At 56.8% G+C, this 14,454-nt stretch overlaps 1 protein-coding gene across 2 annotated transcripts; it reads right to left on the reverse strand.

Moving 5' to 3' along the window:
* Window positions 1-1,310: 1,310 nt before the first annotated feature.
* On the reverse strand, window positions 1,311-13,889 carry CHGA (chromogranin A). Of its 2 annotated transcripts, none has more exons than XM_031017521.2 (8): window positions 13,646-13,889; window positions 12,795-12,841; window positions 10,312-10,405; window positions 9,410-9,478; window positions 6,988-7,083; window positions 5,217-5,645; window positions 4,027-4,514; window positions 1,311-1,803 (listed from the first exon to the last, which is right to left on the reverse strand). In XM_031017521.2, exons 1-8 carry the CDS (start codon window positions 13,689-13,691, stop codon window positions 1,720-1,722), a joined length of 1,353 nt encoding a protein of 450 aa, XP_030873381.2. In that variant the 5' UTR covers window positions 13,692-13,889; the 3' UTR covers window positions 1,311-1,719. The 2 variants fall into 2 exon arrangements, with proteins under 2 accessions (XP_030873381.2, XP_030873380.2); XM_031017520.2 differs by having other exon boundaries at window positions 5,211-5,645; window positions 13,646-13,885.
* Window positions 13,890-14,454: the final 565 nt, after the last annotated feature.

The raw sequence follows: 14,454 nt of genomic DNA on the forward strand, positions 1-14,454 counted from the left end.
CCCCTGCCCCCCAAACAGACTGTTCACAGGACAGCGCGGTTGGACCTGGGCACTCTTCCTTCTGGTTCTGACCGCCCTGCCCCGCCCACACCGCCAGGGGCCTTTTCCAGAAACGGTTGCATTTCCCCTTTACTTCCAGGCTTATCCGTGACCCGACGGCTCGGAAGGGCTGTCTCGTCCCCCACAGCCTGGCTGACCTCTTCCTCCAGGGCTGGCTGTGGGATCACACCTCTTCGACATCTGTTTTCCCTCAAAAAGCTTCTCCCATGGTGACTTTACCCAAAGTCTGGTGGTTCTAGTTCTGGTAACACTTGTGCCTTGTGACAAGTGCTGACGCTCTGACCCCGTTCACACACGGGCGACAACATTAACCAGACCCCCAAGCTGCCGTGTACTTGATTGTGTACATCCAAGCACACACTGTTTCTATGCGTACGCAGACTGTATATAAAAATCACTGCTTCTGGAACAGCCAGGAAACGTCCATTGGCTCTTTCGATTGGGCTTTGTGTTCTGCGTGATTTTATTTAAAGATTTTATTTTTCAGAGACAGAGAGAAGGAGAGAGAGGGAGCGCACAAGCAGGGGGAGAGGGAGAAGCAGGCTCCCCGCCGAGCAGGGAGCCCGATGCGGGGCTCGATCCCAGGACCCCGGGATCATGACCTGAGCCGAAGGCAGACGCTTAACGACTGAGCCCCCCAGGCGCCCCTGTGTTCCGCATGATTATGACACCACAGGTGGCCATCTTTGGGATGGGTTATTTCGGGGACAAGGTGACCCCATGTTCTCTTTGTTAACTAGTCATGGTAGCGGATGTTTTGGTATCTGACCGCCTCGTGGAATACAGTTTGGTGGTGTGTGTGTTATTTCTGTAATTGTCACGGATGGACTGCACCCTTGAAACATGTGAAGAAATAAACGCCTTACGGCACCAGCTTTGGAGGGCGTTCCTCCGTGCCTCGGGAGGGTTAGTGACGGTGGGCAGCCCGTCAGCAGCCTCATAGGCGAGGCCTGGACCTGCCAGGACCCTTCCTTCAAAGGACTCGTATCATCATCATAATGGTTTTATGGTCCAGGCTGCCCGGGCCCTTCGACTCCTCCTCATCATCTGATGATGGAAATAATACGCATTCTCCCCATTTTCCAGATGAAGAAATTGATGTCCAGAGATGCAAAGTCACTTACCCTGAGTTCCATGACTAAAAAGTAGCCCAGAAAGGAGTTGCCCCAGGGAAATAAACTTCCCCTTGTCCCTTTGCCCGAACCCACCCCACCCCACTCCACTCTGAGTCAAGGGGGGAGACATCCAAAGAAACCAGAAAGCCCAGAGCAGATTTATTTTTCCTTAGATAAATTTTGTACAGAATATATTACAGTCAGGAGTTCTCAGCTTTCACCAAAAGGTCAGAAGTTATTGCAGTTGTGCCCAATGGCTCTGATGGTGGGAAGGAAACTTCTAGAAAGCTGCCTGTGTCCAGAGAAAAAAGATTACCATTTAAAGTCTGGGGGGTGGTCCGCCCTGCAGAGGGGCGCACGAGGGCAGGAGTCAAGAGCAGGAGGAAAGGAGCAAGGGGGCGACAGGGTGGCCTGGGCTTGGGCAGGCTGGGAGCAGCCTCTCAGAAGCAGCGCCCGGGCCGTCTGGCCAGGGCCTGCAAAGGGGACAACAGAGCCAGGACCACTGGCTGCCTCGGGGCCCTGGCTGAGGGGGCCGGCCGGCGTGTCAGCCCCGCCGCAGCGCCTGCAGCTGGTGGGCCACCTTCTCCAGCTCCGCCTCGATGGCCGACAGGCTCTCCAGCTCCTGGTCCTAGGAAGGAACATCAAGGCTCCTGCAGGGACTGGGCCGGCCGTGTGGACGGTGCAGTCTGCCAGACTGGTTGTGCCGCTGGCTAGCTGTGTGGTCTCAGGTGGCTTTGCCTCTCTGAGCCTTAGGGCCTTCATTCATACCATGGGGACAGAGACGCTGCCCTGCTGGGATTACTGAGGGTTACTGTGTGCAAGAAATGGAGGGGGACCAGGGGCCCTGAACCCACTCCACCCCTGGTGGCCTCAGATCCAGACCCGCCTCCTCCTGAACGGCTCTGGGCAGACACGTGGAAAACGAAGCCTCATTGCCCTCCAGTGCTCCTCCCAGGCCCCTCTCCCAAGGCCTGGACCGTGACAGTGGCCCCGAGGGCGAGGACAGTCTTCCTTGCCTGAGGGGCCGTGGGCCTTTGGCATAGGCTTGAGGGGGTGAGAGCTGCCCTGCCTCTCCCTGCTGAGGGCTGGGCCTGGCTCCTTAGTCCTCATCATAGGGGGGGCCCAGCTCTGGCTGCCAGGGTGGTTCAGGGCAGAGGACCCTTCTGGGAGTCCTGCTCTGTGCCCCAGCCTCAGGAAGCTTCCAGGACCCCCTGAGCCAGGACTGATGTCCACAAGCCCATGCCCTGGGACTCAGCAGGAGTCAGGGAAGGCCATGCCCCCACACCCGGTCTTGACCTGGGGAGGGTGGTCTTTGCGGGGTCCCTGCTGGATGCCAGGTGGTGGAGGACACCCATTGGGGCCACTTGGAACAGACAGACGTGGTTGTCATGGAAATAGGGGCCCTAGAGCCTTCTGTCTTGGAGTAGCCCCGGGGGCATGAATTCTGTGATGCTGGAGCATTTCTGAGAAGACCCTCGGCGGGGTGGAGGAGGCCCCTGCCCTATCCTGTCCACATGGCTCTGGGGCCCGCATTCCTCTGCCCTGCAGTCCAGGCTCCCTCTGCCCGTGGAGAACGGAAGTTGGCAGACACCTCAGGGCATCTTGCTCTCTCCAGCCTCTGTGGGTGGGGGAGGGGGTGATCAAAGGTGCCCGGGCTTGTCCTGGTCCAAAGCTAGGGCTGGAGGGCGGTCTCCTGGGGACATTGACAGATGACCTCTCCTAGCTCCAGCTGCCCAGGAGTCTTCTTCCTCTCAGGCTTCCAAGAACTGGTCCCAGCGTGGAGGGAGGGTTGGGACCCGAGGAAGGGGCCACATCCTTCTCCGGGTGGGCAGAGAGCACCGGGGCCATGGAGAGGTCCCAGCCCCCGCGGGGCCCTGATTCCTATCTGGGCACTGAGGCCTGGACCACAGACCCCTAAGACCTCCTCCAGCTCCAAGGTGCTCTTGCCAGCCTGCCTCCCAGGGACCCCAACTTTCACCTCCTCACCTCTGGGGCTATGTCCCAGCACCCCACTGAGCTAACCAAGTATCCCTGGACATGGCCAGGTTTTGGAAAGGTCATGTGTGTTCTGACCATAATAATAAGGTAAGCAGAAAGGACTCTTTACCCCTATTTCTCAATTGGGGGAAACAAAGAGGCTCAGAGGAGGGCAGAAACCCACCCAAGGTCACACAGCTAGGAAGAGGCAGAACCCAGGTCTTCTGGTGCATCTGTGCCTCCCTCACCCACTCACCACCAGGCACCGAGGTCCTGCTGGTCCTGACCCTGCCCCAGGTGGGGGAGGCCGGGTCTGAACCTAGGAGGAGGGTGTGCCTGGAGGCCAGGATAGGATGCTGCTGGATCAACCTGCTCGCTGGGGCTTCCCAGGACGCCACCTGTTCTTTCACAACCCCTCCTCCCAGGCCCTTGTGGCTCTCAGGGCCAGTGGGACCCCCCCCCCAAGACCATACCCTGCCAGGTCCTTTCCTTTCCAAGCTCCCGCTGTCCACAGCTCCATTCTTGCTCCACCCCCAAACCTGCAGAGCCTATCACCTCCGGGACAGAGACCCAGAGACCCCAGGGATCGGCTTCCCTACCTCTCCTGCTCCCATGACCTGTCCTGAACATTTCCCTCTCCTGCCTGCCTGTGAGCCAGGCTGCGCTCACCCCCCTGCCCTGACCCGCCCTTGCCCCTGCCCCTGCCCCTGCCCCAGCTCTGCCCTGCTCCCGAGAGCACCCCCGTCTGTGTGCTTCTCCGGTCTCAGACCCTCAGGATCTGACTGTGTGCCCTCGATGGGGGCAGGGGCTGCACGTCTAGCTGGGCCCACATCCTGGAGGCCTGGCCTGGGGCCGGCACCCGCCCCATACCAACCTCTGGTCTGCGGTTGGCGCTGCCCTCCTCCTCCTTCTTCTCCTCGGGGTAGCCGCGCACCTGGAGGGGCAGGCCCGCCTCCACGCTGTCCTCCTGGGAGGACGGCCTCCAGCCTCGGCGCAGCTGCAGCCCAGGGCCCCTGAAGTCGTAGGCCCGGGCCCGGAAGGAGAGCTTCATGGAGCGGTCAGGGTCATCCTCCTCATCCTCCCCCTCCAGCCGCTTCTTGGCCATCAGCTCCTTGGCCAGCTGGTCCATCCTGCTCCATCGCTTGGCCTCCTCCCACTCCTTGGAGAGCTGTTCCTCCTCCTGTTCCGGCTCTAGCTCCCTGTTCTTCCCGCCCCGGAAGGGGCCTTGAGGGGCCTTGGCTATCTCCTCCTCCTCCTGCCGGGAGTGCTCCCGCTCGCCCTTCCCCTCGGGGGGCTGAGCCTCCTCAGCCCCAGTCTTCCCGGCTCCATCCACATCCAGAGCCTCGGACCAACCTGGAGGAACTGGGACAAGAGCGGGAGAATGAAGGAGGGACCACCGCTTTCCTGGTCCCTGCCACTCCCTGGAGCCTCTCTGTGGCCATCGCTGTGACCACAGACCACACTTAGGGTCCATGATTCCACTTGGAGGAAAAAGCCATCTTGATAGCGTGCTTTGCAAGACCCTCCAAGCTCAGAGGGGTGGGTTGGCTGGAGCCTGTCTCTTCTGTGGGCCCTCTCTCCCCGAGAAGCCCCTGACCCAGGAACCACCCAGCTGGGGAGGGAGGAAAGACCCTGACAAGGCCCTCATGAGGAGCCAGGGGCTCTCCTAAACCCTGGGTGAAGCTGAGACTGTCCCCAGACCAGCCTGTTTGCACCTGTCATGCCGTCGTCCCTCTGTTCCTGAAGCCCACCCACCCCGCAAAGCCCCTCTCGGTCTCCTGGGTTGGAGGGGAGGGGCTATGAGGAATAGTGGGAGATGCAGGGTTTTGGAGTCAGACAAACCTGGGTTGGAATCTCAGCTTTTACTACAAATTAGCTGTGTGACCTTGGGCAAATTACTTAACCTCTCTGAGCCTCAGTTTTTCCATCTGGAAAATGGAGATAATACCTACCTTGCAGGGTTGTTGTGAAGGTGGGATGCAACTGTGGATGTGGTCCTCCTTCCCACCCTCCCCCTTTCCTGGACACACTTGTTAAGGTGGCAGACATCATACGTACTCTCACCCCTCTGGATCTCCTTGTAACCAAGGCTTGGGTGGGGGTTAAATGCCTCGGTGGGGCTTTCTTCTTCAAGGACAGCCTTCTCTCCAGCCTCTGTGGCCTCCTCCTCTTCCTCCTCCTCTTCTCGCTTGGCCTGCTGCCCTCGCTCCGCACCCACGCCCTTCTCTCTGTCCGCCAGGCCCTGGGGGAGGCTCTTGCTGTCCTCCTCGGCCTGTGGGCCTGGGTGTTTCTGGCTGGGAAGGTTGTCTGGGGGGTCGGTGTTGGCGACCTCCTGCTCCCCCGGGGCCTGGCTGTCCTCCTCGACCTTGGACCCCTGGCCAGGCTCCGGGGAGGCCTGGGGCCTGGCTCCATCTGTGTCTCCACCCTTCTCTGTGTCTTTAGAATCCTCTCTTTTCTCCGCAGCATCCTTGGGGGACGCCTCGCCCGTCACCTCTGTGGAAACAACAGTCAGGCCCTGAGGACCAGGCTGCACATGGGGTCTCCTGAGAGCCTGATTTCAGAACTTGGTCATTGTATCTTTAGGCTTCCATCCAGTCTGGCCCATGATACTCATGATAGAATTAGTGTCACCTGCTCTGTGTCTGGGTTTGACCTGAGCACAACTGGTTTATGTTTCTTTCTTTGGGATTCTACTTCTTAAAGCAGGAAGTGATTTAAAAAAAACAAAACAAAACACCTTGAAAGTGACCTCAGAATCGAAAATTAGGACATCAGCTGAATTGCTGTGTGAGCTTGGGCAAGCACCTTAACCTCTCTGTGTAAGAGGCACCATTACTGCAACTTCATTCTCTCCTCCACGTGGGGCTTGAGTGTCCTGTGGAAGTGCTCAATTCCTATTTGTACGGTTTCATTAAAAAGCATTTTCTGGTGGCTGCCTTTTCACAGTAAAAATCCCTCCTGACCCTAGAATGAGTACTGTTGGACCAAGTGCTATCAAGTACATTCCACCGTTTGTCCAGGACCCCGGGTGAGAGTGTTCCCATCCTGTCTACAGAAGCTCTCCCTGACCCTCAGGCAGGTCAGGTGACCTGTCCATGCTCACAGCCTGTAAGCAGCAGGGCCTTGAATCCAAGTCTCCAAATGCCAAGTACAGGGTGCTCTTTGTGCTGACGCATAGCTACCTCTCCCATTAAAGCTTCCAGGTGCCCCAGATGGAAGTCCACTGAGATCCCTGATCCTAGAAGCTGGCCTATCCACCCACCTTCCACACGCAAGTAGCAGGCCCTGCGGGGGCAGTTCGTGGCTGTTTCCAGGCAGGGGGATGAGTACTAGGGCATCCCCTTGACCTAAGCCATGATCTCTTTGACCTTTAGAAGCTCTCTGGCTTCAAGAAAGATGATCCAGGTTCATTTAGTATTTGAGACCTATTCTTCCGGGATCTTCCTACAACAAGACTCTGCTGAGGCACCACCAAATCCCAGGAGGACAGGTGCTGCGTAGTGGGGGTGGGGGGTTTCTGCTGCAGTGGCCTCTGGGAAGATCCAGCGTTGAACCTGCCCCGAGTGTGAGCCCCTGCGGTGGGTAGGCAGGACCACCCTAGGGCTCTGTAGTGAGATAGACCCAGATTCCCATCTCTAGTTATGCTGCTTATCTTGGACAAGGTACTTAAATCTCTCTGGGCCTCAGTTTCCCCATTTGTACAGGGAAGATCGAAATGATAGCTAGGTACCTTACAGTGCCTAAAGGAGGGGCTCCTTGACCCCTAGGAATCTTTGATCTTGTAACTACTTATCTCCTCGCTCCCCAGCCTCTGGCTAGACTGGCCGGCACTGACCTTTCAGCTCCGCCTGGTCATTCTGCTTCTCAAGAGCGTCTGAGAGTCCATCCTCAAAACTGCTGTGTTTCTTCTGATGTGCCCTCTCCTTGGCACCTGGTATGAGAAAAGGGGTGGGGGGGGAAGAAGGAAGGAAGGAAGGAAGGAAGGAAGGAAGGAAGGAAGGAAGGAAGGAAGGAAGGAAGGAAAGGAAGGGAGGGAGGGAGGAAGGGAGGGAGGGAGGGAAAGGAGAGAAAGTCCTATTTGGCCAAGCCCAGCCCTGGCATATTTGTGAGCGTGAAGGCCTCCATTTCCTTATCTGTAAACTGGGCACGTCATGTTCCAAGCCTGCTGAACAAGACATCGAAGGGGGCAAGAGCTCCAGGTTGCGGGGGGGTTGCTGGCTGCCCCTGCCCTCTCCCAGCTGGGGCCCATCAGGCAGCCACCGCACCTCTCCATGCTCACGTTTCTCACCTGGGAAATGCAAACAAGCCTTATCTGCTGCCTTGGACAGCAACAGAGACTCGCAGCAGAGGGTCCCAGGGGTGGGAGCAGAGAGTGGGGGCCCTCTGCACCTGGCTGGTAGCTAGGGGGACCCTGCAGCAGGAGATCACGGTGACTGCTCATCTGTCCCCTCATGGGGGACCTTGAACCAGGCAAGCCCTGCTCCCCTGGACCCCGTAAGTCTCTTTGGGAGAAGGTCCAGCAGGTACCTGAGCTCCACCTGCTGCTGTGATCCATGCATCCCTCTCCCTGCACTGGCCCCGGACTGCTGCTACCTCCCCCGACTGTCCCCATCCGTGCCTGGTTCCAGACGATGGCCTCTCAGCCAGGCCAACTCTGCAGACGCTGCTGCGGTTTTCCCCACACTGGGAATTTCTGGGGTGGCTAGAGGCACCTGCCGCGGCGGCACCTGCCCGGACTTGACCCCAAGCAGACCTCGGCTCACACCTCCTGGTCATTCTTCACTATGTGATCTTGGGTAACCCAAGCTCTCCGAGCTGAGGGTGCTCACCCACAGGACAGGATTGCTGCTTGGGAAGCGCTAAGACAGACGTATGCAGAAGTCGCTCTGAGAGTGCAGAAGAGGGAGTGGACAGATGGCTGGGTGGGTGGACGGACAGACAGACACATAGCTATGTCCCATCCTCTTTTAATAGAAAACAGTAATATGGTCGCGTATTGAAAACTGCTCCTATTGGATACACACGCATCTGTGTGTATGCGGACATTTCAGGACACATCCTCCTATAACAGTTTCTGTTGACACTGTATTTAATTATTTAAATGTAATACATTAGTCATTCAATATGTAATTTTTAAATTATCATATTGCAATAAAATATTTAATGTTTAGCTAAAAAAACCCCCACCAGGGTCAACGAAGATGAAATGAATAAGACAGGCAGTGATAGTCATGGCCCCAGCCAGCACCCACTCTGTGCCAGGCACGCACCTCACACTCCCAGCACCCATTCTCACAGGGGGCCTGGTCTGTCCAAGGGCCTCAGAGTGGGGGCGCCCCCGAGCTGGAGCAGCTTTTGTGCCTCCCACCCCACCCCACCCAAGACTGAAGCCCAGCCCTGAAGACAGGCCCTCACTTCCTTGGGAAGCCGATGTGCGATTCCTGGCGGAGGGCCCGTGCCCAGGGAGAGGCCCAGGGCCAGGGGCCTGCCCCCAGATAAGCAGCCGCTTCCCACAGGGCATCAGTGTGGGGCGTATGCAGGGCCAGAACCCATTTTTTCCCAACTCCCCAGGGAGTCTGTCTCTGTGCCTCCCATGAATCCACGAAGGAATCTGGGGGTGGGCATCTGTGGGATGACATCAGCCTAACACTCCATCCCAGACTCCTGTCCAGGCTCTGTTTGAATATCCTCAGTGACAAGGAGCTCACTACCTCACAAAGTCACTCCATTCCCAAGAGTATTAGTGGATTTTCTTAATCTCTTAGAGAAAGACCTATTTTATTCTAAAACATGCTGGAAGTCTGGTCTGTGTTTTGGGGGCAAGCAAGACCTTGCTTCCCCCATCTACCCCTTGAGAAGAAGCTCACAAGGGGAAAGGGGCTCCTCCTCTCCTGGGGACCAGTTTGCTCTTCAGTTAACAGAAGAAAGAGATCCTCTCTGCAACCTAGTCTTAAAAGTGCCTCCACCTAAATGACTGATCGCTAGAGATGGCGGGGTATTAGGCGAGCTGCATCTGGTCTTGGCATGTCCTTAACTTACTGTGTGACCTTGGACAAGTCACTCAACCTCTCTGGGCCTTAATCTATTTAGCTGTATCAATGACAAATCGGACCAGGTGGCAGGGAGGAGCCCACCTTTCTATAATTGCAAGGAAATAACCAAATCAGAGAGAACTAGGACCTTGCTCAAACTTCCACCCTGGTTTTCTCTCAATTACTGGAATTTACCCAGATTCCTATTCAGGGACTGGAAAATACCTTGGAGAGCAAGGTCTTGGAGCTCTTTCAGCAAATTCTGATGTCGCAGGATTGAGAGGATCCGCTCATCTGCAGTGAAGGAGAGTCGTTATGGGTGGTTTCCAGAGAAGAGCCGAGAAAGAGATTACCATCAATATTTTCAGCTGAGCACAAGGAATTTATTTTGGAAACTCAAAACCTGGGTAGCAGCTGCAAGATCAGGTCTTGAGATACCACTTTGGAGGTGGCCTCTTTCCCAAGGAGCCGACGCTTCCTACAGCCTCAGAAAGTCAGCCGCCGGCCTGGCCCCCAGACCTCACCTGAGAGATGACAGGCCCTCCGGAGAGGGAGGGGTGTCTCTGCCCCACATTTTTCCATCTCCGTGTCTGCTCAAGGGTCTACTCCACCTGAACTACCCTTTCTTGATTTTTTCTATTGATTTTCAACTTTTCTCTGAAAGTCCAACCTCAGTGCTAATGGTGGAGCCCTCCAACAGCTAGGCAAAGCTTGACTGCTTGGTTGGAAACACTTTGTCCTTGCCATGCCCACCTACGACGCTCCTTTAGTCATCACAAGCCTATAGATTGTCTGCCAGGTACCGGCAGCTTTCCTGGGCTCTGGGGATATAGCAACACAACGTCTCTGTCCGCAGGGTGGACAAGGTGGCTTGCTGTTCCAGCCCTGGTTTCATCCTGCCCAGAATTCTAGTTAACTGTGTTCCTATCTGTTCCGTCTGCTAGTCTGTAAGCTCCAGGAGCACGGGGCTGTGACCCCCTCATCTCTCTACCTCCCTGACACTAGCCCAGACCTGGCCAGGGCAGGTGCTTGATCACTGGATTCTGCGCAAAGCCACACACCCATATCCTCACCTCCCGGCCCCACAGACAGTAGCCGCCCCCCCCGCCCACCAGCCTAGCCCGTACCTCCTCGGAGTGTCTCAAAACACTCCTGGCTGACAGGCATGGGGCTGGGCTTGGAGAGCGTGTCAGAGATGACCTCCACGATGCACTTCATCACCTAGGGAGAGAGTGGGGGCAGGTTGGGCTTGGCTTGTGTATGGGGCTCAGCCCCCGAGACTCCAGGGCAAATTTCTAATGAGAATATAGGGGCATTTCCTTTTGTCTTCAGGAGCCCATGGATTCCTGTCTCAGGGGCACAGCTCTGCATTCTTAGCCAGACAATAATAGCGATCATAGAATGGTATTTGCCACCTGCCAGGTGCTCTAATCATCTGGCCAGCAGCTGCCCCTCTAAGGTGGGACATGGTGGGGGTGAGTACCTGGTACCAGGTACCAAGTGGTTCTCTAAAGATGGGCGAGCCACTCCTGGGCGTTGAGGTATGTCTTGCAGGAGTACTTTAGTCTTGCAGATGCCCCCAAAGTCAACTATCTCCAGGAAGTATTTCTGGACGGCCCAGAGAACAAAGACCTTCCCTGGCTCTACCCTGCCTGAAAACAGGACTTGGATCACTGTCTCCCAAAACCCATGATGTTGTCACATGCAGGGAGTGACAGCCTCATGGTTTGGCTGTGTTCCCCCATGGGATGAATCCTGTGGCTGGATGTGGGCACCCATCAGCTACATCTGGGTGTCCATCCCAGGCCAACAGAAGTCAGATCTCTGAAAGTTTTGTCCAGTGCCCAGCAAGGTGCTGTGGATAACCAGGCAGCTGATAAATGGATCTTTGAAGGTTGTGCCAACTGCAGTGCAGTATCCTAGCTGAGTGACCTTGGACACATGACTTGACCTCTCTGAGCCTCAATTTGCTCATTTGCACAATGAGAGCGAGAAGACTTTCCCAACTCCCCTCCCAGGGTGATCAGAAACAGATGGGAAAACACTCTACAAAGCGCGAAGTGCCACACACACCAAGGGAGGGATTCACAGCTTCCAACCTGCTTCAGCTGCTAGAGCAGGACAGGAAATCGGGAGGTGTCAGACATGCACCAGGCAATGCTGGTGGGGACTGAGGGGGTGGCAGGCCGCGTCGATGGGATGCCAAAGCAACCCATCCAAAAACTCAGGATGGCAAACTGGCAAACAGGCTCTGCAGTAGTCACAGCATCGTAGGATGGAACATTTATGTCTTCACCAGACGTTATGGTGCTCCCGACCCCTGCTGCCGGGTAGAGTATGGGGACCGAAGTGTCTCCCATAAAGGATCTGGTAAGAAGAACCCTGCAGCCTGTACCCTGCATCTCCCTGCATCCATGGACCTTACACTGGGAATGTCAGATAACCACCAGTCCATGAGGACAGATTTTGGGAGAGAGGAACTGGATATGGATAAATCATAGATGTAAGGCACCTGGCAAATAGCAGGTCCTCAGTTAATGGGCACCTTAGGGTGCTTATTATTATCCATAATAATAAGGAGCTCTGAAGGGAAACCCTAAGGTGCCCATTAACTGAGGACCTGCTATTTGCCAGGTGCCTTACATCTATGATTCCTACTCTCACAACTTCCCTCAAGGGAAATACTGTAGATGGGAAGAGGGGAAGCTCAGAGAAGTTAAGGAATTTTACTAAGACCGCACAGTATAAGAGCGGTAGAGACTTCTATACAGGCTTGTCTGCAAGTAAAACACAGGAAATATAATTGAGCAAACAGAGGTTGGAATTGCTTTGATGTTTTGGGTTGAACCATAGCCTCTCCAGAATGGAAGAAAACAGCTCCTGAGAAGGTGACGGGTAGAAATTTCTCTGGGTCGCAAGTGGGGGTATCTGCAAGCACCAGAGACTGGAAAAACAGCCCCAGCCCAGACATGAATGAATTCCAAGTATACACCCAATAGAGAGTGTCTCGCTGGCTGCAGAGCCCCCCACTAGTTTCTCCTAAGGCCCTTTCCTGAGGGACATCCACCATCAGCCCCAAATGGCCAGGACCCTGGGTATAGAAGCCGTGATCAAGAGTGTTTTCATTGTGACCCTTTGGGAGATCGAGGGCTCGAGTGCCTAGGGGGTGGGGGTTGCTAGCAGAGCCTTGGGAGGAGGGGAAGATCAAAGAGGGAGGCCAGAGCCAGAGAAGTGAAGACCGTCCTTGCAGATCTGTGGCAGCCACAACCCACAACCACAGGAAGCACCCCCCAGCAGCTCAGCCTGGGCCTGCCAGATTTGGAGCGTTCAAGGCTATAGCCTGACACCTTGGCCCAGTAGCTAAGGCACAGGCCCCATCGGCAGCATACCCAGCTCGGAGGAAGCTGGGGAAGTCCCCACAGCAGGATGGCAGGGAAATCTAGCAATCTTTGATATCTTCTTTTGCAAGCTGTCCCCAGGCTCAGCAGCCGCAGTGCTGGCTCTTGGCTTTATGCCAGACTCACTCCTGCAGCTACCCAAAACCTGGCTGTGAGGTGTCCACTGGAGCCTCCTACCCACCATCCCGGGGCATCCCCGTACCCCTTCTTACCTCAGTGTCTCCTTTATTCACAGGGCTGTTCACAGGAAGGGCAATGACTGGGAAGAAAAAGAGAGTGCTGGGGTGACTCCTCTGCTCTGAGGGGCGAGCGCAGTCCTTCCCTGGCTTGGGTTTATAGGGGGCCCATTCACCCCAGTGCCCCCCCCTCAAAACTGCCCCCACCCAATGAGATGCTGGGGTTGATTTTGTTTCCCTTCCCTGGCGGCTGCCCCCACGGGGATGGTCCTCAGAGGCTGCACTGAGCTCCCTAACGCTTCCCTTTGGGAGAGCTCCTGCTGGGGGGGCGGGGCGGGGAGCTGAAGGCTAGTGCTATGAAAACAAGGCCAGCGACTGAGTGGGATTGGGGTGGAGAAGGAAGCGGGGAGAGGAAGAGAGACCCCAGAGGTGTGGGGAAAGAGACGAGGAGGAGGAGGAGGAGGATTGTGAGAGATGATACGGAGAGATAGAAGCCAAGGGCGGAAAGATGGGGAGAGCAAGAGGAGAGAAGAGAAAGAGAGGCTAGAGTGGGAGCCAGCAAGGGTTCTCCCATCTCCCCCAGTGACCTTGGCCAGCCATGGCACGGGGCCAGAACTAGCCCAGATGCAGTCGAGATGTCGAGCCCAGATATGGGGTGGGGGCGCCAGAGGGTCCTGCCCCGCGGGGTCAGAAGTCAGGCCCAAAGAGTCCGGTCTGCGGGTTCGGGGTCAGCAGGGAGGCTGAGGTGCTGTCCGCGGTGCTGAAAACTCGCCGCGCGGGAGGGGAGGGACGAGGGACAAGGGGCGCGCGGCGCTGCGCGGGGCCTGGACCTCAGGGCAGGCAGGGGCGCCGAGGACTCTCTCCCACGAGACCCCGCGCTCGCTCACCTTGCCCGGCGCACAACAGAAGCGCCAGGACAGCGGCGGAGCGCATGGCGATCCCGAGGCGCCGAGCAGCTGGCGGTCTGGGGCCGGGCACGGCAGGCACCCTGGCGAGGGCTGGCTGGACGGGCGGCCTGGGGGCGGGTTGTGGCGGCGCTGGCGCGGATTGGGGGCGGAGGTCTCAGCTTTCCAGGCTGCGTCCGTCTGTCTGTCCACCCACCAGCCTCTCTTCACTGGGCTCTGGTACTGCAGGAATTTATAAACCCCCGGCCCCGGAAATGACGTCATCGGGACCGCCCCTGCCCCCTTTTTCCCACCCCTCTGGGGTCCGGCCGCAGCTCGCTCCGCCCTTAGTCTCACGCCTCTCGCTTCTGGTCTCCGCCTCTCACCGCTCTTGGGTCTGGCTGCGAGGCGGTTATCTGGCTTCCAGGAGGTGGCAAGGGGCCTCGGCTGACCCTCCACCCTTCGAAGGTTCCACCGACTTGCTGTCTGTGGGCAAATCATTCCCAGTCTCTGGGCCGCGTGTTCCTCCGATGTACACTGAGGTCCCGACCAGCTCTAGAGCGCCACTTCATGCTCCTCAGGTTCCCTCGGCGGGGACGCCCCTCCGCTGATAAGAGCCTGGAGGCTTGCTCACCGCTCAGGGCTCCCTCAAATATCTCGGGAGTCCTAGAGAGGCCTCCCGACCCCCTGTTTGAGGAAGGCCTTCCTCTCTCTGACAACCCACTTTTGTGCCTTCACAATTTATAATGGTGTATGTATGTATTTATTTGAAAATGTTTGGTCACCATTGCTTTCACAGCGCTGAGTTCGGC

This window comes from Leptonychotes weddellii, chromosome 9 (genome assembly GCF_054177405.1).
Source record: "Leptonychotes weddellii isolate Sample4059 chromosome 9, ASM5417740v2, whole genome shotgun sequence".
Classification (NCBI taxonomy): domain Eukaryota; kingdom Metazoa; phylum Chordata; class Mammalia; order Carnivora; family Phocidae; genus Leptonychotes; species Leptonychotes weddellii.